Here is a 26,761-nt window from a genome sequence, read left to right as displayed (position 1 = left end):
AGCCTCAGGAAGGCTACCAAGGTGCCCAGACTGGAAAAGCCAGGACAAATGGAACTATCAGAATGCAGAATCAACTCTAGATATTTAAAGGTGGCTTTTCAGGAGCTGCTTCCTCCTAGAACAGTCTAAATCACAGATTCACAGACTGATTTGGGCTGGAAGGGACCTTAAAGATCATCTAGTTCCAACCGCCAGCCATGGGTTGGATGCAAATCCAATGCAGGCAACAATAAAGACACCTTAATTGTAGCCTGATGGAGGAAAAAAATTGTATCAGGCTTGCTTGTATCACCTATATTCATGCCACAGATCATGCTTTACATTTGGAGATCTCCTCAAGGAGATGAGAACTAGATGTACCTCCAGAAGCCTGTGACAATGGGTAATGCCATCAAACCAGCCTCCAAAACCCCAGCATTTACACTTGCTTTTCTAAATTACACCTAATAAAGACATGAGAAATCAGCTTAAACAATCCTACCTGACTGAATGAGGAATCATAATCTCTGTATGAAGAACTGCCACTCTTTTTATGTGGCCTTTCTGTACGCTCAATGTCAGAGTCATGGCTGTAGTCGGAGCTGTCATCACTGGATGGGGAGTTATGCTGAAAAGAAGAACAAAATAGCTCTCAAATGTTGTGTAACTCTCTGTGCAACTGGTCTGCTGTACAGGAACTTAAAGGAAGCATTAGCCTAGTAAATGAAAATGTGTTCTTAACTCTCACAAAGCTCTGCTGTTGGAGGAAGCTAAAGCAAGCACTCTTTGATGCCACACTCTTCGTATCAGAGAACAAGATCTGATCCAACGAGGCTGCCATGTAAACCTGAGGGCTGTGTGGTTGCTTTGGATTGTACCTGCTTCCTATGGGTCTCTCTGAGCTCTGCACCTCTGCCACCCAGCAGGGATGCTGCTGGAAGGCTAACAGATCTGGGAGATAGCTAGAAACTGGCACATGGCCCCAGAAATGACCAGCATTCACCATTTTCGGCAGGGAGAAAGCTCAGGTTTATTCTAGGATACTATTTTGTCTTGCACTTAAGTTGGTTAAAGTCACATTATCTTAATGAACTTCACTGGAGGATTCACTGAACCACAGAATCACAGAATAGTCAGGGTTGGAAAGGACCTCAAGATCATCCAGTTCCAACCCCCCTGCCATGGGCAGGGACACCTCACACTAAACCATCTCACCCAAGGCTACATCCAGTCTGGCCTTGAACACTGCCAGGGATGGAGCATTCAAAACCTCCCTGGGCAACCTATACCAGTGCCTCACCACCCTAACAGGAAAGAACTTCCTCCTTACATCCAGCCTGAAATCTTTTCTTCCCATGAGAATAATGAGCAAAAAAGTTAAATTGATAAATTTACATTCAATTCAATCCTAAAATCCTCACAAATCTCTATGGTCCAGCTGCCACTGTTGCTGCCAGTGGCCAGTGCTTAACTTACACTGCTGCTTCAGATTTAAGCAGTTTAAGGAAGTGGTTTAACACTTCATCCTCTCATGTCAGAACTACCATGACCACTGACAGAAGCAGAGAGTAAAATGCTCACAAATGTCAGCATTTTGCAAGCTGCTATTAAAAGAAATACTGAAATAAGCATCCAGTGAAGATGTGTATCAGAAATACCAGTTACACCTGCAATCTGATTCTGTACTTTGATATTAACAGAGGAAACCCAAGTTTATGAAATGCACTGAGGCAAAGCAAACAAGTGAGTTTCCAAACTATCATTTCAAAAGTGCTAAGGTTGGGTTTTTAAATAGTTTATGTCTCTTATACCACATAAACTGTTAGTGGAATGTGTGAATATGCACTTCCTTCTATGTGCCAGAAATCTAATACACTAATTCTTTAGTACTGAAGTGCATTGGTGAGAGAGGAACACCCCAAACCGGCCCTCAGACACCAAAGATTGCCTAAATAGTAATAAAAGCATTTTTCTTCCCTAATTCCCTGGCTTCTTGGCTAAACCTGGCACTAAAACCAGCACCTCCACCCGCATGCTTTGCATTTCCCCACCTTATGCTTATCCCGTCTTCTCCTTTTGGATTTCTTCTTTTCTTTCTCTTTTTTGCGTTTCTTCCGTGATTTCCTGTGTCCTTTCTCATTCTTCTGTTTATCGTCACCTTTTGAACTATGTTCTTTCACATCCTCATAGGCTGCATCATCTATTTCCCCATCTTCCAGCTCTCCATCCTCTCTGTAGGAGGAAACACATCAATACAGTAAAATGCCATGTTATGATCCCTCTCATCTGCCCAACAGCACAGTGAAAACACCCCCAGTTCTTTGCACCAGGCACATTTTTATACATGTGCTTATGCTTTTTCATACATGGAACACCCCAAGAACCACCGGGATTTAAGAGTTTTCTTAAATAGCTAAAGAAAAATGGAATGCAAACCATTAAATGGCAAAATTAAGAAGTTTTAGAACTATGGTTTGTTTCTTTTTAAGGTCTTCTCTTCCTAAATAGCTTTCTCCAGCCTAGATCAAAAATACAACACTCTGTCACCCTTAAGCACAACTAAAAGGTAGTTTAACCACTTCTAGAAGTGCTTCCACTACACTGCTGTTCCCTGCATGGTGCTGCTTGCAGAACAGATGTGATCACAATTAAAGGCAATTCAACCTCTCTGAAACTATAGAGGTAAATAATGAAAGGAAGCAGCTGGGCACTGCAGGAAAAGCAATGTAGAGTGGGTACAAACACGCGTTCTTCAACAGCTCCTGGAAGTGAAGATGTGACCCAAATATCTAAGGTGGAATGGTCAGAGTCATGAGCAGTTGGAAAAAGAAGAATTAACTTAGTAGTAAAGTGAATTCTTCAAAAGAAATCAGGAGTAGACAAGGAGTTGTTAACATCTGAAGAATGAGTAAAAAAGGAGAATACAGACACAAAATACAATACTTGAGGTGCTTGTAAACCAAGCATCAAAGGCTTGTGCTCATTTCTATCAACAGGGAAAAAAGGTTTCTATGATTACATGAGATTAGTTAAAAGTTCTGTCTACTGAAATACTTTGCCACAAGGAAACACGTTGCCCAAACACCCATTTCTCATCCCTATTGCAGACACTCTGCTGGAGCAATCCCAGGTCCTCTTCCACTGTTTGGTATTAGCTGGGGTTTAGCTGTGGAAGAATCTGCTGCTTCGACACATTTGTACTTGGCTCTGTATAATTATTCCTACATTACTGCTGCTTCAGGAACTCAGCCTTTGGAGGCAACATGGGAATTTAGGGAAAGTCAGTGCTCAGTTTTTACATGGAGATTGCTTGGAAATGCCATCAGTGCCTGAAACCCTCACTCTGAAGGGACCAGCTTCAGCAGATGGTGGGGCAGGAGGGGCACAGCCTGTAAAAAACTATATTAAATGCAAAAAATCAATGAATATACCAAGACTAAAGCTATGCTGGGGGCAGTAGAAGGTATTAGGACTGAAGCAGTAATTAGGCTTTATTAAATTGCCTTATAATTTGTCCACCTCACCTATGATCAACTGCTTCAAGGCACTGTGAAGAGCAGGAAGGGGGAAGAACTCACCAGGAAGCAAAAGACCTGAGGCTCCACAGTAAAACCAGTCATTAAGAAGAGAGAAGCAACCCAAAGTTGGGATTTGATGTAAGAGGAGTAAATGGCTATGGCAGGGAGAAGAAAAGGGAAGATGACAGGACTGCTGTATTGGCACCTTGTGTGCCCTGGGGCTTCTTAGGACTAAATATGCTTAACAACCACAATGGAAGAAAGAAACATCAAACCAAAACCAATCAGGATATGATTACAGATCACTGACTAGCCAAAAACTGGACGGGAAAAACCCCCACATCCAGATGATCAGCTCATATAAAGGCTTTGGGGAAAACCAGAGGAAACCCATCCATTCTAAAGTACCACCTCTTCAACTTTAGTTCTCAGCTACTGTTGAGATGCTACAGCACAGCAACTGCCTATCCATCACCTCGGGGCAGCCCACTGCAGGCATGTAAAGATAGGTTATGGACATCTGAGCCTCAGGAAGATGCTTTGCTGTGTTACATGATGGAGAAGAGGACTCTAGAACATTTCTAAGTGACATACAAGGGCAGCCAGCTCACCTAGTGACTGGAAATATGGGAAACTCTGGAATAAGGGGGAAAATCATCTTCTAGATGAGTACTGAAGATGGTTTTACTGAGCAGCATGAAGTAACAGGACTGGAAAGAAGGAAAGCTTATAAGAAGCTTCCAAATGTCAAAATATTAAGAAGTAGGCATTTAAGAAATCAGATTTAATCTGAATAAAAGATTATGCTATGGAAGGTGTCATTTAAAGACCATCATTCACACTGGTGGCAGTAAAAGGAACTTCAGGGCAGGTAGTGAGTGATCCTGCAGGACTCGCTGAAGCAGACAGGAGAAACTCATGGAAAACAAGCCCATGGAAGACATAGCTCTTCCCTCCAACACACTGAATACACTGTGGGGAATAGGAAAACAAAAGGGAGCTTAGAAAGTAGGCAAGAATTGCTCAACTGCTGTTGTTTAAATTCAGCTACACTGCAAACGCAGCCGTCACTGGGTTTGCTCCTGGCCTTCACTGGGAAACACTCTGAAAAGGACACTACTTTTAGTGCAGACATAAAGCAGCAGGAAGCTATGAGGTTTTGAACAGATAGTGGAAATGAACAGTAACAATTACAGAGATAAGAATAAAGGTTTGCCCATGGCCAAGTGGGCACCAAACACAAAATAGAGGCAGCTTCAGAACCCATTTCTATGTGATTTTGGTAAGGTGCTCACAGAGATCTGCTCATACACAATCTTTACACTGCCTTGCAAAGAGCCTAACACCAACATACTCCTGTACTTAAGAAGAGAGAAAGGATCTTCAGAGTATGTACCCCAAGCATAGAATAACTCCTGTGTTCAAGCACCACAGTTGCCATTATCTCCAGCATCCCCTGAGAAACTCTGGAATGCATCATACAATAAATATCCCAAGAAAGCATTTGTCCCACCTTTCCAGGCTAATACAGTGTGCTTACAGTAACTGGAACACAAATATGGAACACCTGCAGCCATTGGGAAAAACAATCTTTCCTACTCTGACAACATGAGCTCAACTCCCTCCCTAAAGTATTTCTGCTCTTAAATATGCTCTTTAGGAAATGCCCACTGGAAATGCTCTTTAGGAAATAAGGTTGTTCCCAGTTCCTTTGGGAACTGCCATTATGGATTTATACTGCTGGGATGCATCCAGGCCTTCATTAACTTTCTAGGTAAAACAACTATGCAGGAGCCCGGTAACACTATCCTTTGCATTGCATTCCAAAGGGAAGGTTACAGAAGGTTTTCCTTTACTCCCCCAGTGCCTACATTCTTTCCACAACATCCTGGAATTTTCCAAGCACTGAGCTTCAAGAATGTATAAAACCAAAACAACAGAACAAAACCCGAAAGAAAACTCTGGATAAATGTGATTTGAAAATAAAATGGAAAAAACCCACATAATTTCTTAGAAATCATTGAGTTATTCGTCAAAGAAAGTTTACCAAAGTGATAGGGCAGAAAAGTCCATTTTACAGGATTTTTCCTGATTTAAACCCCAAACTGAGCTGTTCACTTGTGTACTGTACCGGTGCTGTGCAAAGTACAGCTTCTTGCTTACTCAACACTCCGGCCTTACACAGTGTCTGCTATCAGTGTGCTTCTGGCGTTGCTGGAAGCGCCTGACCCACAAACACCAAAGTTTGCTTGATGTGGACAAACAGGGAAGTGTAATTTGGTTCTTTTTCAACACCCACTTCTCTCTCAACTACCCTGCCCCACGAAACAACGCACCACCAAAGCAACCTCCACTGCCACTGCCACCAAGCTGGGGGGACAGCCCATGGTGCCCCACAACACACACCTCAGGAGTCAAGGACAGCCTCTGCGCTGAACCAACACCACTGGCAAATTGTAACTGCTGCCATGTGGTTTGTTCTTGGGTTCCAGATTCGGATATGCAAAGGCTGAACTAAACCTGATGCACCTTCTGGTTAATGGAAGGTCATCCGGACCTGTTACAGGGCAGACGTGCAGTATGAAGTTCTGGCACAGGACACAGCAGGAGAGGGTACCTCACCTCTAACCTGAAATCTCAGCTAGCACTACCAAGCCTTTCTCATCCTAGTGTGTTTAAAGTCCTTTTGGAAGAGAAACAGAAGCACCTTCACTAAATACCAGTTTAAATTGCTCAGAGGTGTTTGGATGCTGCTGCCTGACCTACTGGAACTGCTCATAAAGAGCCCCTGATGATGACTTATTGCCATACGGTCCCACTATGTCCTCATGACCCACGGGATGGCAAATGCAATCCTGCAATGCAGAACACAGGAGTTGCAAAATAAAGTAACACCACGTAGACTCCATGAGCTAAACAAATCCTAAGTAAGCCGAAGGCAGCGATGTTTCCTATCAGCCCCTGTACAAGGAGTAGGCACACACAAAGAACACTTGGTTCTTCTCCACATGCAAGAGAAAGAACTAAAATCACTGATGGATCACTCCCTCTTCCACCATCTCCACATACTTGGAGCTTGATGGATATGTGGAAATGGAACTAGAAAGTGTTTCCACTGTCCCCAGGGTATTTCTAGAGCACCTCAGAAATGGATTACAAAGGCAGAGAAGCCAAATTATCTTTCAGGGAAGAATCAATCTGGTGAAGTCAGTGAAAAGGCAGTTATGCAAATATTTGGGTAGGGAATAGAAATCCACACCTAGAGTAAGTCACTGTTACTCTGGTGTTTACTGCTCGGTTTCTAACATTCCAACCCAGCTTTAACTCACCTCTCCTGCCCTTAGTCCCCAGTCATTTTTAAACAGCATTCTTCATGTTCAAACAAAAGAAGATTTACAACTCAAGCTCCAGGACACAAAAACGAGATGCATTTTCTCAGCACACTGACAACTCGAGGTTTAAAATGCTATAAGAAAACTAAACTGGTTTTCGCTGTGGGAAATCTTCCTCTCAAGCACTGAGCACATGCGCAGACAGTGCAGGAGCTACAGGAGAACCTAACTTTTAAGAACTTACATGAACAAAATCATGCAACCAAAACATGAGTCTATCATAGAACCACAGAACCCCAGACTGGTTTGGGTTAGAAGGGACCTTAAGGCTCCTCCAGCCCCAACCCCTGCCACGGGCAGGGACCCCTTCCACTGGAGCAGCTTGCTCCAAGCCCCTGTGTCCAACCTGGCCTTGAGCACTGCCAGGGATGGGGCAGCCACAGCTTCCCTGGGCACCCTGTGCCAGCGCCTCAGCATCCTCAAAGGGAAGAGCTTCTGCCTTGTATCTAACATTATTTTCTATATATATTATTGTATTATATTTGCTTATATCTAACATTATTATATCAAACATTATTTTAATTCCTATTTACATAGGTTTGATTCACAGTTAAGGAAAAGTCTCATTTAAAAAAAATTCACATTTTGGTTTACAACATGATGCTTTGATTTTGTTCATTAGAATAAGCCTTAAAGAGCATACGAATAGACCAGACTTCCCCAAAGCACTACCAACATGAGACAAAGTATATAGCAGAAAAAATGAAAGGCTGCAAACACCTCCCTTTACTTCTTGTACCCACAGAAAAAGGACACAGCAGCAAGAACGGAAACTTTAAACATGAGCAGCTCTAATGCATGAAATAATGGCTTATTTTTTAAGAAGCTACTAATTTCTGGTGATAACTAAATATTACTGCCCAAAAAGGAAATCAAATCTATTTCTTCCTGAAGTGAATGCACTGTTAAACCTTAACCTCTTCTTTCTGTGGTTAGTTCTAGAAGAGAGAAGTTATCAGAAAACACTGAGGATGTTCAAAAACTCATCTTTGCATAAAGAAACAGCACGTTCATCCACACACCTCCTCTTCTGCTGACCTCTGAGTCTCTGTGATCAGGACACATAATGCAGGAGACAGAGTTTAAACCTATGGGAAACTACTTGAGTGCTTCTGGCACTGGTCAACATGTATTCAGTACAGAAGCCTTACACCCTTCCTGCATATCCTCAAGTTTCCTTTGGGTATATTTTTCCTAGTGCCCTACACTAGACTTCTGTTCTAACCCCCTCTATTCCAGCTCCCCACACACTCCTGCTGCACCACAAAACCCTCCTGCTCGTACTTTCCCTCCAGAAGTACATGATGCTGTGCAGCACTCGTGACTGCACAGATGGGCATAGCCATCCCACCAGCTCATGCTTCCTGCCTGTTCACTGCCACACAACGACCCCGCAGTACTCCCAACAGGTAAGATTTGGGTGCTATGAACTTACAAAGAGGACAATAACTCATACACAAGTTGATGACATGAAAATTTTAAGTTTAAAATTAGATCTTAACAGTGCTAAAGTGTCCTAGACACTGTAACACTAAAGAGTTTATGAATGGAGGTCCTCAGTGCCATGGGTTAGTGGGGGCCTTGGCAGTGCTGGGGTAACGGCTGGACTCAATGAAAATAAAGGTCTTTTCCAACCTGGTTGATTCTGTGATTCTAAAATGAGAATGAATAAAGAAAACACCCACACAAGAAGGCGTTTTTGCAGTTAACAGCACAAGCTGGTGTGCATCAAGGATCAGCACCGGCTTCTTTGACAACATCATGCAGGTCACCTATGGCACTTTTCAGCTGCACGTTCGTTTCAGCCACTCTGCAAACATGAGGTTACTTTAATCTACACCAAGGCAGTGAACTGCAGCATGCAAAGTTACACACCAGCAAGCTGGGAGGGTTTTAACCTCTGTCCTGCTTTCATGCCCAGGGCTGGCTCTAACAGACACTGTACTCCCACAGCGTGGGGGAAGGAAGTGGAAAGACAGCAGGGCCAAAAATAAAGCTTCCTGTGGTGGTACTAGGGGGCAACTTCTGGGCAGCACACACTGTCACCCTGCTGCCCATCCATCGCCAGTCTCTGGGGCTTAACACTGCAGAAGAAATCCCAGAGCTCACACAGGCCACCTCCTCCTCCCCAGAGCAAGAGGAGTGACCCAGCCAGCTGCCATGTCTGCCATGCCTTGCCTCCTGCAATGTTTGCTGGATGGCAAACAGCCGTGTTTGCCCTCAGGGCAGATTTGGGAGTGATTCTCTCTCTGCTTCCTAATGGCAAAGCAAGTTTTGAAATCCAGCTGGAGAACAATAAATCACTGCAAGGCCGCATTCAGTGCTCACAAACAACTCCAGCTAAACATGAACGCATTCTTTGGTGATTAACTATTACTGACCTAAGGAAGAATAATCTCTCAAACCAGCTCCCAGCAAACATTTTCAAACCAAACTATGCACACGTGGACAGCAAGCAGCAGGTATAACAAAAGAGAAGCATTTAAACCGTCAGTTAAGACGGATGGAAGGCTTGTGGGAAGGGAGAGCAGTGGGGCTGAACAATAGGAACCAGGGTTAGAGGGGATCTTCAGCCCTTTGGTTCCACAAGTGCTTCCCTGATCTGTACAGCTCTGGTAAAGCTGAAGAGCCACACGGCTCGAGACAAGACACAGACAAAGCCACGTGCAATAGGCCACTGACTAAGCAGTAAAGGAGAGAAAGTACAACTAAGGGGTATAACAGAGATTTCGGTTTGCTTTTACTCATCTGCTACAACCCCCACTTGGGGTTTTCCCTTCCCTTGCCACGGGCTGTAATTCAGCAGAGCAGGTCCCCATTAGAGTGAACCAGCCAGACTGGTTAGAGCAGCAGCATAAGTCATGCTCGCCCAGGCCACGAGGGCTACGCTGGGAAGGGAACAGGCAATTCCTAAGGCAGCTGGAAGAGGAAACTGGGAAAACAAAAGCAATGGGTGGGAGGGTGAAGTCTCTGGCTTATCTGGATGTACACAGGGCATGTGTGGCTGGCAAAGGAGAGGCTTTGGAAGAGCAGCACCACAGCTAGCAGCAGTCACACAGTCGAACACTTCAACTACACCTCATAAAGCTCAAAATCAGTTTATCTTGAGGAATAATAAAGGGACTGCACCAACTGCAGTTTGAATGCAAAAACTGTATCAGATACATAATGGGGAAGTGGACAGTAGGGATGAGCAGGGTTCTGGGGGCAAGGAACCTGACAAGCCTGCCTCTGAAGTGCTATTTCCTAATACCCCTTGCAAAAACCTGGACAGCTTCCTGCAAAAAGTCCACAGGTCACCAAGGTGCCTGTTCCAGAGCTGTCCCTAACACTGGATTTCCTTTACTGCGCCATGAGCATAGAAAAAGGGGCCTGATTCTTATACTTGCAATGCAGCTCCTGAGACCCTGCTGGCTGCAAGGAGCCCTGCCTGCACCCCTGTGATCTGCGAGTTAACATTGCCCTGCTCAGCCCTCTGCCAGGTCACTGCTATTTTTACAGCAGATAATGGGATAAGGCATCTCCTGGATGGAGATTAAATGACAGCAAAGCAGAAATAGCCAGCAGAAAGTGTCAGCACCAACCCAGTGTTTTAGACTGCAAAAATAAATGGAATTGCAAGTTACTTTCTGAAGTCCCTGGCACCGAGTTCAAAGGCAGAACCAACTGTAGCACGAGTCCTTCTCCTGCCTGTAAGAGCTCACTGCTAGTCAGAAACCAAAGTCCACACAAGAATTCAGCCCATGCATGAGGACTGGATTCTATTTGTGGCAAGTGTTTAGCTCCTCTCTTAGGCACATGCTTTATCTACAGCATGAGGCAAAGGTGGGACAATGTCCTCAAAATAAGAGTTTTAAGAGCAGTCAGAAGCTCCCAGCCCTGCAGATGATGGTGATGGCAGCCACAACCACTCACCAGTATCAGCCCTTTGGGAGAGAGCAGGAACTTGCACATTTACCCACAGTTCCGTGTGGATTTGCTGTACCCGAGGCTGGCAGCACCCAGCCCCTGAGCTCTTTCTTACCCTATCTCCCTACATAAAAGCAATCCCTTGTAAAACCTGACCTCCCAGGAAACACCAACCTTTTACCTGTGAGCAGAAAGTCTCAAACACTCCACCAAAGACAATGTCTCCACAATGAGTTAACTAAAAACATCTCTATAATGAAACCCTTCCTTCCTTAAGCAGGTGCCTGTCTACAAACAAGGAAAACAAAGACTCTGGATTAAAACAATCTTCCAATTGTAAGTTGCCCAAGCATGGGCACAAAAGGGGTTTTACCATTGTCTACTGCTCAAAAGCACTAAGCAACTTCTTTAGAATTCCACAGAGTGGCTCAAAATCAACCTAACTACGTGTTACCAGAAATGCTGTTCATTTATGCTGCATGAATTGACCTCATCTCTTAACTGATTTCAGCAGCTTCCTGTTATGGGCTGTACCTACTGAGCTACCAGTGCATAAAGAACTGCCTCCCCTTTGGCATGGTTTCTGCGGAGGGGAATGATCCTGTTTCTCTTTGGGCCTTTCCAGCTGGTGGGGAAATCTTTATACACTGCAGGAAGTTTGTACTTTGCTCACCGCTATAAGACAAAGACTTCCATTTGGGGCTTCTTTCTTTTTTAACACCACTCTGGGGGCATGAGGAACACACTTTACACGTTTCAGATCACAGGGGAGCAGAAGTTGTACAAGTCTTGCTTACAAAGAGTATTACTTAACAGGTAAATGTGTTTATTGTTGAACCTCCTGCTCTTCTGAAATGAAACCATTATAAAGCCATGTTTATTTGACGTTAACCTGTATTTAACACATCCATTAGACTCTCAGGCAGTAGTTATTTATTCTATTCCACCGGTTACCAGTGTAACAACAGGCGTAGTGGTGAGGAGAGCTGGTGAGAGGAATTCTACTTGTCACCAGGGCACGAGGAACTCCCAGTTAGGACAACTGTGCTCCCAGCAGCACAGGGGGTACGGGGGGGGGAGGTCGTCCTCACCGAGGACTTGGAAACACAAAGTATTTGCAATCCTGAAACAGCACAAAGGAGCCCTAGGACCACTCTGCCTGCTGCTGCTGCACAGTTCTAACAGGCACCTCCAGCAATCCCGGAGGACCGCTGGTCTGCTTGGACACAGCACTCCTTTGGAACACACAGCGTGACTCAACTTACACAAGTAAAAGCAGGGAGGTGAAACCAAGAACCGGCAGCTCCGAGGTCTGCCCTGACCCTGTCACTAAACCACAGCACCGGTTTTGGACCAGTCCCTCAGCTCTGCGTGGCCCTTCCGCTTCGTACCACAGGCTCAGTGACTCTTCCTCCAGCAAGGGAACGGTTACGTTCGCTCACCAGCCCTTTCCTGTTGGCTTTTATTGCTCCAGTCCTCTGAGACAAGCACCAAGCAGGGCTGTGGAGCTGTGTGGGGAGGGCAGCTGTGGCAACCCAGCAGTCCTAACTCCTGCAGTTGTGACATAGGGAGATGCGGACTGAAGGGCTGGTCCCTGCCACCCTGGCACTGTATCTTTGGAACTAGTTAGGCAGGCCAGGGCTGCGTGGAGGAAGGGTTTGAGTTTCCAGCAGCTGCAGGAGAGAAAGGGAGGGAAGGAGGGAGGAACAGAGGTCCTTTCACCAGGACTGCGCATGGGGACTGAGAGGTGGCAAAGATAACGTCAGTCAGAGCTTAATCTGCATAAAAAAAGATCCAGTTAAATGGGGAAGGTGTAATCTGGCAAGAAAATGAGGTTAAATATGGCTCTGGTGAGAGATTCTGCTATAAACAAAACCAACCAAAAAGAGGAAGCCCCAGCTCAGAGCACCCTTTCCTACCTGACTAGCAGCGCCAGGGCAAGGCAGGCAAAGAACAATGGTGACATTCAACAGACACCCCCTGGAAAGTGCAATTTATGGAAAGAAATGGAAAACAGTCCCCGTCCCCAGCCAGAATAAATAAATGAAGATGTAAAAAGGCATGCATTCCAAAAAATAACCCCCTGCTAATAATATGCACTTCTAAAGCCAGTGTCACCCCCCTCCTCCCCTCCTCGCATCCCCCCCCCCCCCCCACCACCACCACCACCACCCCGGTCCTCCAGCCTGAAGGTGACCTGCCCCCACAAAAACATCGTTAACCCCCTCGGCACATTAACACACAGCATCATCATCATCATCATTATCAGCATCACCCCACTAGTATCACCATTATGAGAAGCGGAGAGAGAGAAGAATGTTACTCGACCTTTCGTCCCCTGCATGTTGCCTGTCAGAGTCGGGCATGTTTGGGTCAAGAACTGGGTTTGGGGGTTTGGAGAACAGGCTTTCAAAGGCCATTGTGCTGGCTGTGGTGTGGTGAGGAGGAGGGAGGTGGAGGCAGGCAGGACACTGCCGCTGCCCGTGGTGCGGAGGGAGGAGGAGGAGGTGGCGGCGGCGGCGGCGCGCACAGCCGCTCTGGGGGCGGCTCGGTGAGGAGGAGGGTCGGGTCCCTCAGTGAGGAGAGATGATGAAGGTTGCACTCACGGTTACTTAGTGAGACACTAACGGGCACTCAGTGCAGGGCGAGGCTGCACAGGCTGAGCCCGGCCGCCCCGCGCGGGCAGGCGGAAGAGGCGGCAGCGGCGGCGGCGGCTCGGAGGAGCAGGCCCGGGGCACAGGAGAGGACACACACACGGGGGAAGGGAGGTGCTGCTGGCCGCGGATGGCTGCCCTAATTCTTCCTTACAAACATGGCGCCCGCTCGAGCCGCTCTCACAAAATGGCGGCGGGGCGGCGGAGGACGAGGACGGCGGCAGCGAGCCCCGCCGCTCGCCCCCCGGGCAGGCTCCGCGGCCGCGCGGCGGCCGCCGCCGCCACCACCGCCGCCTCCGCCGCCACCAGCACAGCGTCTTCCGCGCCCGCCGGGGCCGCGATGGCGTCGCCTCACGCTGCCCGCCGCCTCCCGTCGCGCTCCTCCCACCACCGCCGCCGCTCAGCCCCGCCCCCCCGCGGCGCTGCGTCACGCCGCCGCCGGCGGCGCCTATTGGTGGAGGCCACACGCCCGTCACGGCCGTCGTGACGTACGGCGAGCGCGGCGGCGGCGGGGCCACGCCCTCACTCCCCCTACCCCCCCCCCCCACACACACACGCTCCGGCCGCCGTGCGCGCTCCCGCCGCGGCGTGCGGGCTGGCGTCACGCGCGCCCCCGTTACGGCGGCCGGGGCACGGCGGGCGCCGCCCGTCACGGCGCTTCCGGGCCCCACCCGCGCCTTGCCCCCGCCCCGCGCCGCTTCCGCCTCGCGAGAGCCCGGCCCCGCCTCCGCGGTGGTGAGCAGAGCCCCTCCCTCCGCCGCAGCCGCGCACCGCTGAGGGGAGAGCGGCGGCGGCAGGGCCCGTGTGGTGAGGGAGCGGTAACGGGGGCAGGACCCTGTGCCGGGGTGAGCGGGGCTGCGGTAACGGCGGCGGTGCAGCTCGGTAGGAACTCGTTCAGGAATCCTCAATAGCAGCGCGGAATCTGCCCGGCTGGAAAAGCCCCTTGAGCCCATCCGGTCCAACCGCTCCCGGCACTGCCAAGGCCACCCCTGCCCCATGGCACTGAGGCCTCGTCTCCACGGGCTGTGAACCCTTGCAGGGCCGGTGCCTGCAGCCCTGCCCTGGGCAGCCTGTTCCAATGCCTGAGCACCCTCTGGGGCAGGAATTGTTCCTCAGCTCCATCTAAACCTGCCCTGGGGCAGCTTGAGGCCGGTTCCTCTTGTCCCATCCCTTGTTCCTTGGGAGCAGAGCCCAGCCCCTCCTGGCTCCATCCTCCTGGCAGGCACTTGTAGGGAGCCATCAGGTCACTTAATGGAGGTCTCTTAATGGAGCTGCCTCTGTTAAGACATGGAATGCTGAAGAGCGTTGTGGAACTCAATAATGATGAACACAAAGCCAGGTTGGACACAGGGGCTTGGAGCAAGCCACTCTAGTGGAAGGGGTCCCTGCCTGTGGCTGGATGAGCTTTAAGCTCCCTTCCAGTACAAACCAGTCTGGAATTCTGTGTCCTCCATGATCAGTAAGATGAGCAGCAGCTCTCCATGTGTTGCTCCACACTGGTGGTGAATTCCCCGCACTCCTCTGCAGCCCCACATCTCCACATTCACCCCCATCTCAGGATGCTCCTGCCCCGCTCAGCATCGGCTGCAGATGTTGTCACTCATTGCTCATCTTTTCTTCCATAACCCTTATGTGTGTGTTTCCAGCACCACAGGCTGCGGATACCCCACCTGCCAGAGCTCTGCATGCCAGGAGCCGGACTCGCATCCCTGCTCCAGCTCTGCTGACTCTCAGCACTTCATAGCCCCCAGGAGAAGCTTGTTTGTTGTTCTCCAACCGGTTTTTCCCTCAATATTGTCTTTTGAGGGACTTTGTCAAAACTTTCTGGACAAATCCCAAGTTACATCAACTTATTTTCCTTTACAGGCCGGTCTCCTTGGCTAACAGGGCTTTTTGGGATGTATGACTCTGTTTTTCCAGTGCCAGCAATCCTAGCAGAAAATAAAGAGCACAGAACACCCACATCGGTTCCCTTTTGGGAGGGATGTTTTTCCCCTCTCAGAGGCAAATTGCAGCCTCACATCCATGAGGAAGGAGCCATCTCCGGTGTCTCACACACCAGGCTGGTACCTGGGCAAGGTGAGCGGGGCAGCTTCAGCCAAAGGTCCAGATCATCACACACAGCTCATAGAGGTGAGACCTCAAACCAGGAAACCAACTCAAGCATTAGAACCATTCTTCTGCAGCTCAGGGACTGAAACAGAGCCCTGGGGAGCACAGGGAGTGGTGTAGGTGATGCCTCAGGTGGGCCACTGAGGGTCATTAGGGCTAATTATAGCTAATTAGCTCCAGCTCGTGTGTGGAGCCAGCACCCCCAGGGCTCAGCAGTATCTCCCTGGACAATGGGAGGGGTGGAAAAAAGGTGGTTTAAATACGGACTAAAACCTGGCTCCTGGTTTCTTGCAGCATGTGCAGGTGCAACATCCATGTTATTCCCTGCTCATGGCGTGGGGAGTGGAATTAGATGAACTTTGGGTCCCTTGCAACCCAAACCAGTCTGGGATTCACTGGTTTTAACCAAAACCCTGCCTGCAGGAGCAGTGTGTAGCTGCTTGCTTCAATATCCCTCCGTGTGCTTGTGTTGTCAGGGAGGAAGTTACACTCCTGGGAAGCTCCTCAATGGCTCTTTTCTTCTTTTCCCCAAAATACAGCTGAATTTGGCAACAGCAGCTAACCCAATCCCCTGATGTCCACACCAGGACATCACAGATACATTGGGATCGGGGGATGTAGCAACATACCTAGCAACCATAACAAATAGAGCTGTGATTCAGCTCGTCATCCAAGCCCATAATGGGATTAATGAGTGTTTTGGCTTCTCGGGGTAATAAAACTCAGATTTTAACCTGCAGCCTTGTGCAGGAAAGAGAATTATCATTCTGCTTGCAGGGATGTATCTCATAGAATCATGGAATCAGAGAATGGTTCAGATTGGAAGGGACCTTAAGGCTCCTCCAGCTCCAACCCCCGCCACGGGCAGGGACCCCTTCCACTGGAGCAGCTTGCTCCAAGCCCCTGTGTCCAACCTGGCCTTGAGCACTGCCAGGGATGGGGCAGCCACAGCTTCTCTGGGCACCCTGTGCCAGCGCCTCAGCACCCTCACAGGGAAGAGCTTCTGCCTTGTATCCAACCTGAACTTCCCCTGTTTCAGTCTGAACCCATCCCCCCTGTCCTGTCACTGCAGGCCCTGATGAAGAGTCCCGCTCCAGCATCCCTGTAGCCCCCTTCAGACACTGGAAGCTGCTCTGAGGTCTCCACGCAGCTTCTCTTCTCCAGGCTGAGCAGCCCCAATGTTCTCAGCCTGGCTCCATACAGGAGGTGCTGCAGCCCCTGAGCATCCTCGTGGCCTCCTCTGGCCTTGCTCCAACAGCTCCATGTCCTCACATTGAGGGCACCAGAACTGCACCCAGTGCTGCAAGTGGGGTCTGACCAGAGCAGAGCAGAGGGGCAGGATCCCCTCCCTCGAGGTGCTGGTCACACTTGTCTTAATCTCATCAGGCTGAAGGGGAGGAGAAGCTCAGGGATGCTCAGGACTTTGGATGCCCAGCAGGGAAAGGCCCATCAGGAGTGTATTTTGGAAGGAGGATGATGAGGAGGAGGTGAAAACAGGACATGAAGCCGTAGTCACCTCCTCCCACCCCTGCCCTGAGGTTGGGACTCATCTGCCTCCATGGGGTGAAGAGGAGAGGGAGCGCTTCTCCCCCCGAACCTGGAAAATTCAAAGGCTTATCCCAAAGAGCAGATGTATTTCCCAGGGCCAGAAGAGCCTCTCTCTGCGCATTCCAGGCTCAGGAAGCATGCAGGATGCCAGAGCGGCTGCTCTAGGAGGGGAAGAAAACCTCTTGAGTCAGCTCAGACGCTGGCCAGAGGTTTGCAGCCCCTGCCAGACACTGCAGAGCCGACCTTAAACGTTTGTGGGGAGCTGTGGGGCTGAGAGGGAGCTGTGGGGCCAGGAGACAGCCGAGCTGCCCGGCCGCAGGCCTGGCTCTCCAGGCCAGCGGGATGCGGCTGGGAGCACGTTCCAGCCCGGCCGGAGAGGGGAAACCAGTTCACCCTGGCCTCGGGAGCTGGGAAAACGCTGTGCTGTGAGGAAGAGCCTCCGGTGCGGAGCTCCAGGCGCCCGGCTCCAGCCTCATTAGCTGGGGAAAGCATCAGATGGAAACTATTCTGCCCATCAGGAACTGCTCCGCTGACAGGCTCCTGGGTTTGGCTCCCAGCGCCTGGCAAGTGCAGGGATGATGAAACACGGCTTCACCCTGTACCGCAGCCAGGAGCGGGTGGTAGAGACAACAGAGGTGAGGCACCAGGAGCTGCTCTGGCATGTCCCAGCCCTCCTCTTGGAGGAGCACATCCCCAGGTGCAGGTTTTCCTTTATCATCCCTATATCACAATAACGGAAGCACGTCCAACCAGGCTGGACAACTGCAGCCACTCTGGCAAACCCCAGGCTCTGGGCTGCCCACTCCGCAGCCTTCTTCCTCATAACTCTGTCTCCTTTCCCAGAGCGTCCTGTCCATCTTCTCCTAAAAACATAATCCAATAAAACATTGCTTTTCCTTTCAGTTCCTTTCCTGCTCCGGCTTCTGTCCCAGCAGCGGTGGTGGTGGTGTGTGAGGACGTGTCTCACAGAACTGCTTTTATCAAAGGCTAATTCAGACCACGTGCCAGGCCGGGTTCATGAGGATAACTGCTCCCTTTCCTGGATGGAACATGACTTGGCTGGAATCTGGGTAGCTCCAAGGAGATAGCTCCAAGGAAAACCTCATTGCCTGTTCTCGAGGCATCCCAGGATGCAGGTACACAGCAAAGCAGTGCAGTGGCGTGCCCGTTCCCTGTCCCTGCTATGGTGATGCCCAGCACTATCCTCTGATCACAGCAAGGGAAATAAACCCAGGCCAGGTCCAAAAAGCTGCCTCTTTCCCCATCCTGGTACCATCTGCATGGTGACAGTCCCTCAATTACCCCAGGATTAAAGGGGTGTCCTCAGCAGGACAAAGGGATCCTCCTGCCTTAGGGGAGGAGATGAGGAGAGGACACCTCAGCCCCCTTTGAAGGAGATAACACCCAGCCATTCCCTTCTTTCCTGGTGCTCCTCCTGGTCTTTGTCCTCCCTTGGGTCTCCGCCACCCCCAGATGAAGGTGGCAGCTCCCAGGCCCTGCTGCTCCACCGCTCCCCGCTCTGGAAGCAGCTCCACTCTCGGAAGAGCATTAATTCCCATGTTTGGGTTCTCCTCTGAGCTTCCTGTTGGGTTTTCATCTCCCTCCCCCAGCATAAGCTTGGGATGCATTTTCCCTGCCCAGCTCCACCATCCCGCTGGAGCAGCCGCCAACCCAAACATCCTCCATCCGCCGGGATCGGGATCCAGCAGCCCTGTGCTGAGGAGCAGGCACTGAATGCCCCCCCTTGTTCTGTGGGGAAAGGTCCTGCCCCCCTCCCGAGCTCCATAGAAAAGCTGTATTCCCCCCCAAAAACCCCCAGGAGCTCCATCCCCCAAAGCACGCAGCACAGATTGGTGCCGTTGGGGCAAGGAGTGGGAAGGATTTAGTGGAAGCAGCATAAAATCTCAAGGAAATTCTGCCCCACTGCATTTTTGGGGCAACATAGGGCAGAAAGATAAACCTGACAGAGGCAGGTTCTTGCCCCACAGACCCTGAGTCCCCCACCGGGCAGCTCCGGGTGAGCATCACCCCCATCCACATGTGCTTTGGGTACTTTATTCTGCTCAGAGGTTATATCATGGTACTAAACCAGCGTAACAGAGAACATGCATAACGTTGGGCAGGGGTTGTGGTTAACATGGACAAGCACCAAGGTCCCGGGGGGAAGAGAGCAAGGCCAGGGAGGGGGGTCCGTGTGCGTGTCCCTCCCCCTGGCATGGTTTCCAGCCAACCCCCCGCTATCCCCATTGCTGCGTACACACAGCGGGGTAAGGCTGTGCCTGATGGAAAAATGAAATAGTCGCATCTCCAGCTCCCTCGAGCATGGATTCATTCATGGATTCATGGATTTTTCCAGTCCCAGTCAATCCCAGGGGATCGGAACCCCGGACCAACCCCCTCCATGCATACTGCCGTGGGTTTTCTCATCCAGAGGGAAGCAGAAGCTGGGACTTGGAGCAAGCTGCTCCAGTGGAAGGGCTCCCTGCCCTTGGCAGGGGTTGGAGCTGGAGGAGCTTTAAGGTCCTTTCCAACCCAAATCATGCCTCTATGTTTTAACAGGATTGGGGTCAGTGCACGCAAGCCCGAGCCAGCGGGGGGGAGAGCAGTACCTGCTATGAGCCTCCCTCCTCCTGCGTGCACCACTTTAACTTATTTCCTATAAAATAAAGGAATTAAAAGGCAGTAAGGGCCATGGTTTCTATCCACTGCTTTCTGTGCTGTGCAGGCACTGAGGCTGTGGGACATTGTCCTTGTGAAGCTTCGGGTGAGGCTGACGCTCTGCTCCCACACACCATTGAGTGGGTAACCTGCACCTCATTCCTTCTGCACCTCATTTCCCTCTTTCCCCCCAGTATAGGTGGTGCCAAAGAATAACCTCAACGCAGAGGGGAGGATGCAGAGAGGCTTCGGTGTGGGATGTCACCTGGAGCTCCTGTTAGACACCCGCCTCCAGGGCCGGCGCTTCCGTGCGGAGGATGCTGCGCAGGGACCACCCCGGCTGCCACCTCCCTTAAAACTCATAGGCAGACACGAAGATGGTGATTCTGGACACGTGCTTGGCCTGGAAGACACGGTCCAGGTACTCGGACATGTCCACATCCACCTGGATGGTCTGCGGGCCCTGGAGGCTCTGCACCAGGATGAGCTCCCCGGTGTGCCGGTCCGAGCGCTGCATCACGAAGTGCCCGCGGTTGTTGCCGCCCGCGATGCCGAAGCGGAGGCTATCGGGGCCCGGCCGGCCGGGAGCTGCTGCTGTGGCCATGCGGAACAGCGGGGTAGGAGTCAGCAGCTTGGATGGCAGCGGAAGGTAGTGGAAGGAGATGGTCTTGGGGGCTTGGTGGCACAAGCGGCTCTCCATCGGGCAGGGGTTGCGCTCGCACTGGCTGCAAAGGGAAAGACATAGGGAGGTTTTCTGGGAGCACTAGGGATGCTGGGTCCATGTCCCCCACCTCAGTGGCGTTGTATCTATGGGAATGCTACGTGTGTTTTTAGAACCCAGCACCCCAGCTCTGGGGCAGCAGCACAAGAGGGACGTGGAGCTGTTGGAGTGAGGGCAGAGGAGGCCACGGAGCTGCTGCGAGGGCTGGAGCAGCTCTGCTCTGGAGCCAGGCTGAGAGAGCTGGGCTGGGGCAGCCTGGAGAAGAGAAGGCTCCTGAAGGGGAGACCTGAGAGCAGCTCCAGTGCCTGAAGGGGCTGCAGGGAACCTGGAGAGGGGCTTGGGACAAGGGCCTGGAGGGACAGGCCAAGGGGAATGGCTTGAACCTGCCCGAGGGGAGACTGAGCTGAGCTCTTAGGCAGAAGCTCTTCCCTGTGAGGGTGCTGAGGCGCTGGCACAGGGTGCCCAGAGAAGCTGTGGCTGCCCCATCCCTGGCAGTGCTCAAGGCCAGGTTGGACACAGGGGCTTGGAGCAAGCTGCTCCAGTGGAAGGGGTCCCTGCCCAGGGCAGGGGTTGGAGCTGGAGGAGCTTTAATGTCCCTTCCAACAAAAGCCAGGCTGGGATTCGATGAAAGCGGGACCAGGCTTTGCACCCTACTGTACTTACAAGGGTGATGTCTTGACATAGGTGACGTTGCCGACGGGAGCGGGGCACTGGGGATTCACACACTGGAAGCCCCCCCCGGTGTTGATGCAGGTTGTTCCCCTCGTGCAGTTGTCCTGGGACAGAGCACACTCATCGATGTCTGTAAAACAGGGGCGGGCAGCAGGTCAGGCTCACCGGAGACCTGGAGCCAACCTCACGGAGGGCAGAAAGTAGGCAAAGACACCTTGAAATGGGTCAGACATCAAATGTGATCAAAGAGAGGTGGCTGAAAACACCTGAATCACCCCAAACCCTGTCTGTGCCTGCTCTGCTCTCCCTGAGCTCTGCCCTGGGCCAGCCAGGGTTAACAGCACTGCTCTCACAGCAGCGGGGGGGGCTTAGTTCCCCAACTTTCCACGTACCTGTTTGCAAACACCATCTCCTTCTATTTACCAAGCGCCTTTGTAACCACTGAGGTACCCAGCAATAAAATCAGGAGCTTGGAATGCAGGTACTTGCTGGGAGCATTAGATGCTTTGGAGCATTAGATACTTTGGAACAGGCAGAAATGGGAGGGTGAAAGGAGAAAATCAAGGAGAAAAGAAGAAAGTGTGAGTTTCCTCCCTGTGAACTGCAGTAATCAACCCTTTATAGCCAAAAAATCCCTCTTTCAGGAGACATCATACAAGTAGCTCTGGCCACCCACCATCCCTACCCACTGCTCCTCTGCTTTGCTCTCAGCCCTCTCCCCAGCGCCCCTGGTTCTGGAGGAGAAGCTGCTGACCCCTTCCCATGTAATCCTTGGCTTTTAACTCTCTTCAGAAAAGTTTCTCCTTGGGGATGCCCAAGGGACCAGGCTGAGAAAGCTGGGGCTGGAGAAGAGGAGCTGCGTGGAGACCTCAGAACAGCTTCCAGTGTCTGAAGGGGGCTACAAGGATGCTGGAGAGGGACTCTTCATCAGGGACTGCAGTGACAGGACAAGGGGTGAGGTTTAAACTGAAACAGGGGAAGTTCAGGTTGGAGATAAGGCAGAAGCTCTTCCCTGTGAGGGTGCTGAGGCTCTGGCACAGGGTGCCCAGAGAAGCTGTGGCTGCCCCATCCCTGGCAGTGCTCAAGGCCAGGTTGGACACAGGGGCTTGGAGCAAGCTGCTCCAGTGGAAGGGGTCCCTGCCCGTGGCAGGGGTTGGAGCTGGAGAAGCCTTAAGGTCCCTTCAACCCAAACCAGGCTGGGATTCTGGGATGATTTTCCTCCCTGCCTGGGCACCATCTCCCTGTGCAATCCCACCAAGATTCCCCCACACAGAAATACTTGTAAAGAAGTAGAAAAATGGGTTAAAGATAGCAAGCAGCAGTTGTGGAAGCTGGGACAGGGCACGTTTCCGTCCTGCCCTCCTCACCTTCGCAGCTCTTGCCATCGCCCAGCAGCACGTACCCACCGGGGCAGGCGCAGCGGTAGGAGCCGGGCAGGTTGACACAGGCGTGAGCACAGAGCCGGGGCCCCCCGTCCCGCTTGTACACCTCACACTCATTGAGGTCTGCGGAGAGACGAGGGGTGCAGAGGTGAGACCCCATCCCCTCCATCCCCATCTCCTCCATCCCCCCCCCTCCATCCCCATTTCCTCCATCCCCCCCCCTCCATCCCCACCCCCTCCATCCCCATCCCCTCCACCCCCATCCCCTCCACCCCCATCCCCTCCATCCCCATCCCCTCCATCCCCACCCCCTCCATCCCCATCCCCTCCATCCCCATCCCCTCCACCCCCATCCCCTCCATCCCCATCTCCTCCATCCCCATCTCCTCCATCCCCATCTCCTCCATCCCCATCCCCTCCATCCCCATCCCCTCCATCCCCATCCCCATCCCAGCATGGAGCTCACCCTGGCAGAGGCCGGTGGCCGCGGTGCCGCTCATGTGGAAGCCGGGCTCGCAGCTGCAGTGCTGGGTCTGGTCGATCTGGGCACAGCGGGGCTGGCGGCTGAAGGCCGGGTCATCTGTGACGCTCCAGGCAGGAGGAGCTGGGGGCACACAGGGCGGGATGGGGCTCAATGAGGTGGGTGACAAGAGGCACCCGGAGGAGTCATCCCCCCCGCGGGGTCACCCACCCGTCTGAGCCTGGTACTGGCAGGTGGCCCCGGTCCACTGCTGCGGGCAGAGGCACTTGAACTGGTTGAGCCCCTCCAGGCACGTGCCCCCGTTCTGGCAGGGGCTGCTCGAGCACTCGCTGATCTCTGCAATGGAAAGAGAATCCATGTTTCAGCGCGTTGTGTTTTGGGAAGCAAGCCACAGGGATGCTGCACACACTGGTACCCTTCAGCACCTGAGAACCGTCTGGCTTCAGGGTGAAAGAGGGAGACTGAGCTGAGCTCTTAGGCAGAAGCTCTTCCCTGGGAGGGTGCTGAGGCGCTGGCACAGGGTGCCCAGAGAAGCTGTGGCTGCCCCATCCCTGGCAGTGCTCAAGGCCAGGTTGGACACAGGGGCTTGGAGCAAGCTGCTCCAGTGGAAGGGGTCCCTGCCCGTGGCAGGGGTTGGGGCTGGAGGAGCTTTCAGGTCCCTTCAACCCAAACCAGGCTGGGATCTGTGATTCTCCCAAACTCAGACACTGGTTGTTTCCAGTGTGAGGTGTCCCTGCCCGTGGCAGGGGGGTTGCAACTGGATGATCTTGAGCTCCTTTCCAACCCTAACTGTTCTATTCCATGATTCCAGTGCTGCCCTGCTGCAAAGGAGCCACAACAGTGCTGATGCCTTTCCCCCCTCCATCATCTCCACTGCTGTGCTGCAGGTGATGCTCCAGCTGCACCTTCCACCTTTCCTTGAGGACGAGAAGCACCAAAGCAGCGGCACCAGGAGCTGCAGCATCCCCGGCCATTGCCTGACCAGGACTCCAGGACAGCTGCGGTACCTCCCCGTTGGTGGACCCTGTTACCCTGCCCGTGTCCCAGGTTCCACCCCTGTCGTGCAGCTGAGCTCTGGGGCAGGACCTGTGCAGCGGGGCTCCTGCCCGGTCCAGCTGCCGTTGGCCTGGCATGTCCTCGTGCTGGAGCCCAGGAGCTGGAAGCCGGGGTCGCAGGTGAAGTGAACCTCGTGCTCCACCAGGTACTTGGTGCCAAACTTCTTCCCATCCGCAGGGGCTTGCAGGGCAGGGCAGGAGGCTGCAGGAACACAGCAGGGAGAGGGATCGTGTTCAGGTGGGTGCTCTGGGGACCAACACCTTCATCTTTCTATCCCCGACTCTACCTGAGCCACGGTTCACCCAGTTCATCCTCTTTAACAGTTATCTGCCCCGAACAGTGACCTGCTGAGGTTCATTGATGGCTCTCGGCCCCTCACTCCAAGAGAGACATTGAGGGGCTGGAGCAGGGCAGAGAAGGGAATGGAGCCCAAGTGTGATGGGGAACGGCTGAGGGACCTGGGGGGTTCAGATGGAGAAGAGAAGGCTCAAGGGGGACCTGATGGCTCCCTACAAGTGCCTGACAGGAGGATGGAGCCAGGAGAGGCTGGGCTCTGCTCCCAAGGAACAAGGGATGGGACAAGAGGAACCGGCCTCAAGCTGCCCCAGGGCAGGTTTAGATGGAGCTGAGGAACAATTCCTGCCCCAGAGGGTGCTCAGGCATTGGAACAGGCTGCCCAGGGCAGGGCTGCAGGCACCGGCCCTGCAAGTGTTCACAGCCCGTGGAGACAAAGCCTCAGTGCCATGGGGCAGGGGTGGCCTTGGCAGTGCTGGGAGCGGTTGGACTGGATGGGGTTAAAGGGCTTTCCCAACCTCATTGATTCTGTGATTCTCTCCAGCCCCACAGGAAAGCCCAGCAGAGAGGCTGGGGCTGAGCATCCCTGGCAAGGGGCTCGGTGGCATTTTTGCCACCTCTTTTGCTGGGGACATGGTTTTCCAGCCCCCTCACCTCCAGCCCCAACCCCTGCCCCAGGCAGGGACCCCTTCCACTGGAGCAGCTTGCTCCAAGCCCCTGTGTCCAACCTGGCCTTGAGCACTGCCAGGGATGGGGCAGCCACAGCTTCTCTGGGCACCCTGTGCCAGCGCCTCAGCACCCTCACAGGGAACAGCTTCTGCCTCATCTCCAACCTGCACTTCCCCTGTTCCAGTTTGAACCCAGCTTTGCAGCAGGTCCCCTCTCTGCAGCTCTGCGCCTGTCACCTCCCCACAAGCTGCCAGGCCGGGAGCGCTCCGACTCAAATGGAGGAATCTCCATGGCCAGGGATGCCCAAACCTCCCCGTCACAGCCGAGCCGCCCGCCCCGGTGTCCCGCGGGCTCCGAGTGCGGCGCGGGGACTCACCCGGCAGCGCCGCGGCCGGTCCCTTGGCCAGGGACGCGTGCAGGGTGCTGAGCCGGCTCTTCATCACGCGCAGCCCCTCGGCGAAGCGCGTCTCCTGCCCCTTCAGCAGCTGCTGCATCTGCCGGATGGCGGCCAGGAGCTGCTGCCTGCTCAGGCAGCTCTGCGGGGACAGAGGGCATCAGACACCCCACAGAGACCTCGTTGTTCCATCCTTTACCCCCCCACCACCACGTGCAGGAGGGGTTTTAGCCTGTGCGTGGAGCCCAGAGCTCGACGTCCACGCGGGTGGGCTGCTGGAACCCGTGCTCATCCTGCCGGAGCTCCAGCCCTGTCCCGCTTCCACATGACGAACCGAGAGGAAAACAGCCGTCTTGTGAGCGCTGCCGGGGCCAGGACGCTGGTGGGCCTCCTGCCCGCACAGCGATCGCTGCCACGGGCTGACTCATGCCCGTGGGCACCGTTAGGATGGGTTTTCCTGGGGTACTGGCTGCAAAGTGCAGGACAGGAGCACGGCCAGGGCCGCTCTGAGCTCGGACACTCGCAGGGCGCACGGAGGAGGGGGCCCATGGGGTTTGGGCTGGGTGGGACGAGGCCTGAGCGAAGGAGCTCCCCTGGCCCCGGGGGTTTCATTGCCCCACCGCCAGAGCTGCTCTCGTTGCCAGCAGGTACCGGCTTTGCGGAGCGAGAACAGGGTCCAGCCCCGCGCCGGGCTCTGCTGCCTGCGGGCTCTCACGTTGGTGCTGGGGATGCGCCCGTCCGGGCCAGCAGCTCCGGGCTGCCCGCGCCGCAGGAGGGGAGGCAGAAGCAGAGGTGCGGGGTGAGTGCTGGCGTTAATGAAGGGCTCTTTGTTAGGGGGGGCTCCCGGTGGGTGCCGAGCAGCACAAACCCCGTGCTCGCACGGAGCCGGGGGGGGGGGGGGGGGGGGGGGGGGGCCTCTCTGCTCCGGTCCAGGTGTGGGGCAGGAGGAAAAGCAGCGCCCCAGGGCCCGGCGGGGCCCTTCCGTGGGGAGCAGGGGAAGGACGGGAGCCCCCGGCGCCGGGGCCCCGCTCACCTGCGCGGCCGGCGCGGCCGGGAGCAGCAGCAGCAGCAGCAGCAGCAGCAGCGGCGGCGGCGGCGGCGGGGGGCGGCCCCGCGGGCCCGGCATGGTCCGGCGGCCGGCGCGCTCCGAGCCGAGGCAGGGCTGGCCCGGGCGCCGCTCCCGCCCCGCGCCGCGGCAGGAGGAGGCGCCTCGCCCGCCCCGGCGCCGGCGCTGCCCGGGGGATGCTGCGGGGACCCCCGGGACATCCCCGCGCATCCGGACACGCGAGCGGCCGCGCCCCCCGGGGGAAGCCGCACGGGCG

At 53.3% G+C, this 26,761-nt stretch overlaps 2 protein-coding genes and 2 long non-coding RNA genes across 6 annotated transcripts in view; 2 read left to right on the top strand and 2 right to left on the bottom strand.

Moving 5' to 3' along the window:
• The window catches only part of ZC3H6 (zinc finger CCCH-type containing 6), a 29,199-nt gene extending 15,471 nt beyond the window's left edge, over window positions 1-13,728 (bottom strand). Inside the window, exons 1-3 of the mRNA XM_065682551.1 lie at window positions 13,127-13,728; window positions 2,031-2,211; window positions 482-607 (exon numbers count right to left, since the gene is read on the bottom strand). Of these exons, the coding sequence (XP_065538623.1) occupies window positions 482-607; window positions 2,031-2,211; window positions 13,127-13,218 (399 nt within the window). The 5' untranslated portion in view covers window positions 13,219-13,728. The remainder of the gene's footprint in view (window positions 1-481; window positions 608-2,030; window positions 2,212-13,126) is intronic.
• A 482-nt stretch (window positions 13,729-14,210) lies between these two features.
• Window positions 14,211-20,744, top strand: LOC136015910 (uncharacterized). 3 transcript variants are annotated; one of them, XR_010613406.1, is made up of 4 exons: window positions 14,211-14,334; window positions 15,319-15,531; window positions 18,016-18,248; window positions 19,965-20,744. It is a non-coding gene; the product is annotated as an uncharacterized LOC136015910 (long non-coding RNA). The 3 variants fall into 3 exon arrangements; XR_010613405.1 differs by having other exon boundaries at window positions 15,319-15,585; window positions 19,970-20,744; XR_010613404.1 differs by having other exon boundaries at window positions 15,319-15,585.
• Window positions 19,152-26,746, bottom strand: FBLN7 (fibulin 7). The gene is made up of 8 exons (XM_065682548.1): window positions 26,473-26,746; window positions 25,422-25,581; window positions 24,113-24,283; window positions 23,237-23,362; window positions 23,012-23,149; window positions 22,531-22,668; window positions 21,155-21,293; window positions 19,152-20,495 (listed from the first exon to the last, which is right to left on the bottom strand). Exons 1-8 carry the CDS (start codon window positions 26,713-26,715, stop codon window positions 20,123-20,125), a joined length of 1,488 nt encoding a protein of 495 aa, XP_065538620.1. The 5' UTR covers window positions 26,716-26,746; the 3' UTR covers window positions 19,152-20,122.
• LOC136015911 (uncharacterized) lies at window positions 23,012-26,330 on the top strand. The gene is made up of 4 exons (XR_010613407.1): window positions 23,012-23,473; window positions 23,838-24,029; window positions 24,260-24,319; window positions 26,087-26,330. It is a non-coding gene; the product is annotated as an uncharacterized LOC136015911 (long non-coding RNA).
• Window positions 26,747-26,761: the final 15 nt, after the last annotated feature.

The sequence above is a fragment of the Lathamus discolor genome, chromosome 5 (assembly GCF_037157495.1).
Source record: "Lathamus discolor isolate bLatDis1 chromosome 5, bLatDis1.hap1, whole genome shotgun sequence".
Lineage (NCBI taxonomy): Eukaryota > Metazoa > Chordata > Aves > Psittaciformes > Psittacidae > Lathamus > Lathamus discolor.
Note: the sequence above shows the minus strand (reverse complement) of the source record. Positions and strands in the feature narration are given on the sequence as shown.

What these genes read in the sequence shown, in the direction of transcription:
- FBLN7 (XM_065682548.1), bottom strand. Translation starts at nt 26,715, where the DNA reads ATGCGCGGGGATGTCCCGGGGGTCCCCGCAGCATCCCCCGGGCAGCGC. An exon ending in CCAGTACCAGGCTCAGACGG is followed by an intron (nt 23,150 to 23,236) that starts GTGGGTGACCCC and finishes GTGTGCCCCCAG; the next exon opens with CTCCTCCTGCCTGGAGCGTC. An exon ending in CGATGGCAAGAGCTGCGAAG is followed by an intron (nt 21,294 to 22,530) that starts GTGAGGAGGGCA and finishes CCTGTTTTACAG; the next exon opens with ACATCGATGAGTGTGCTCTG.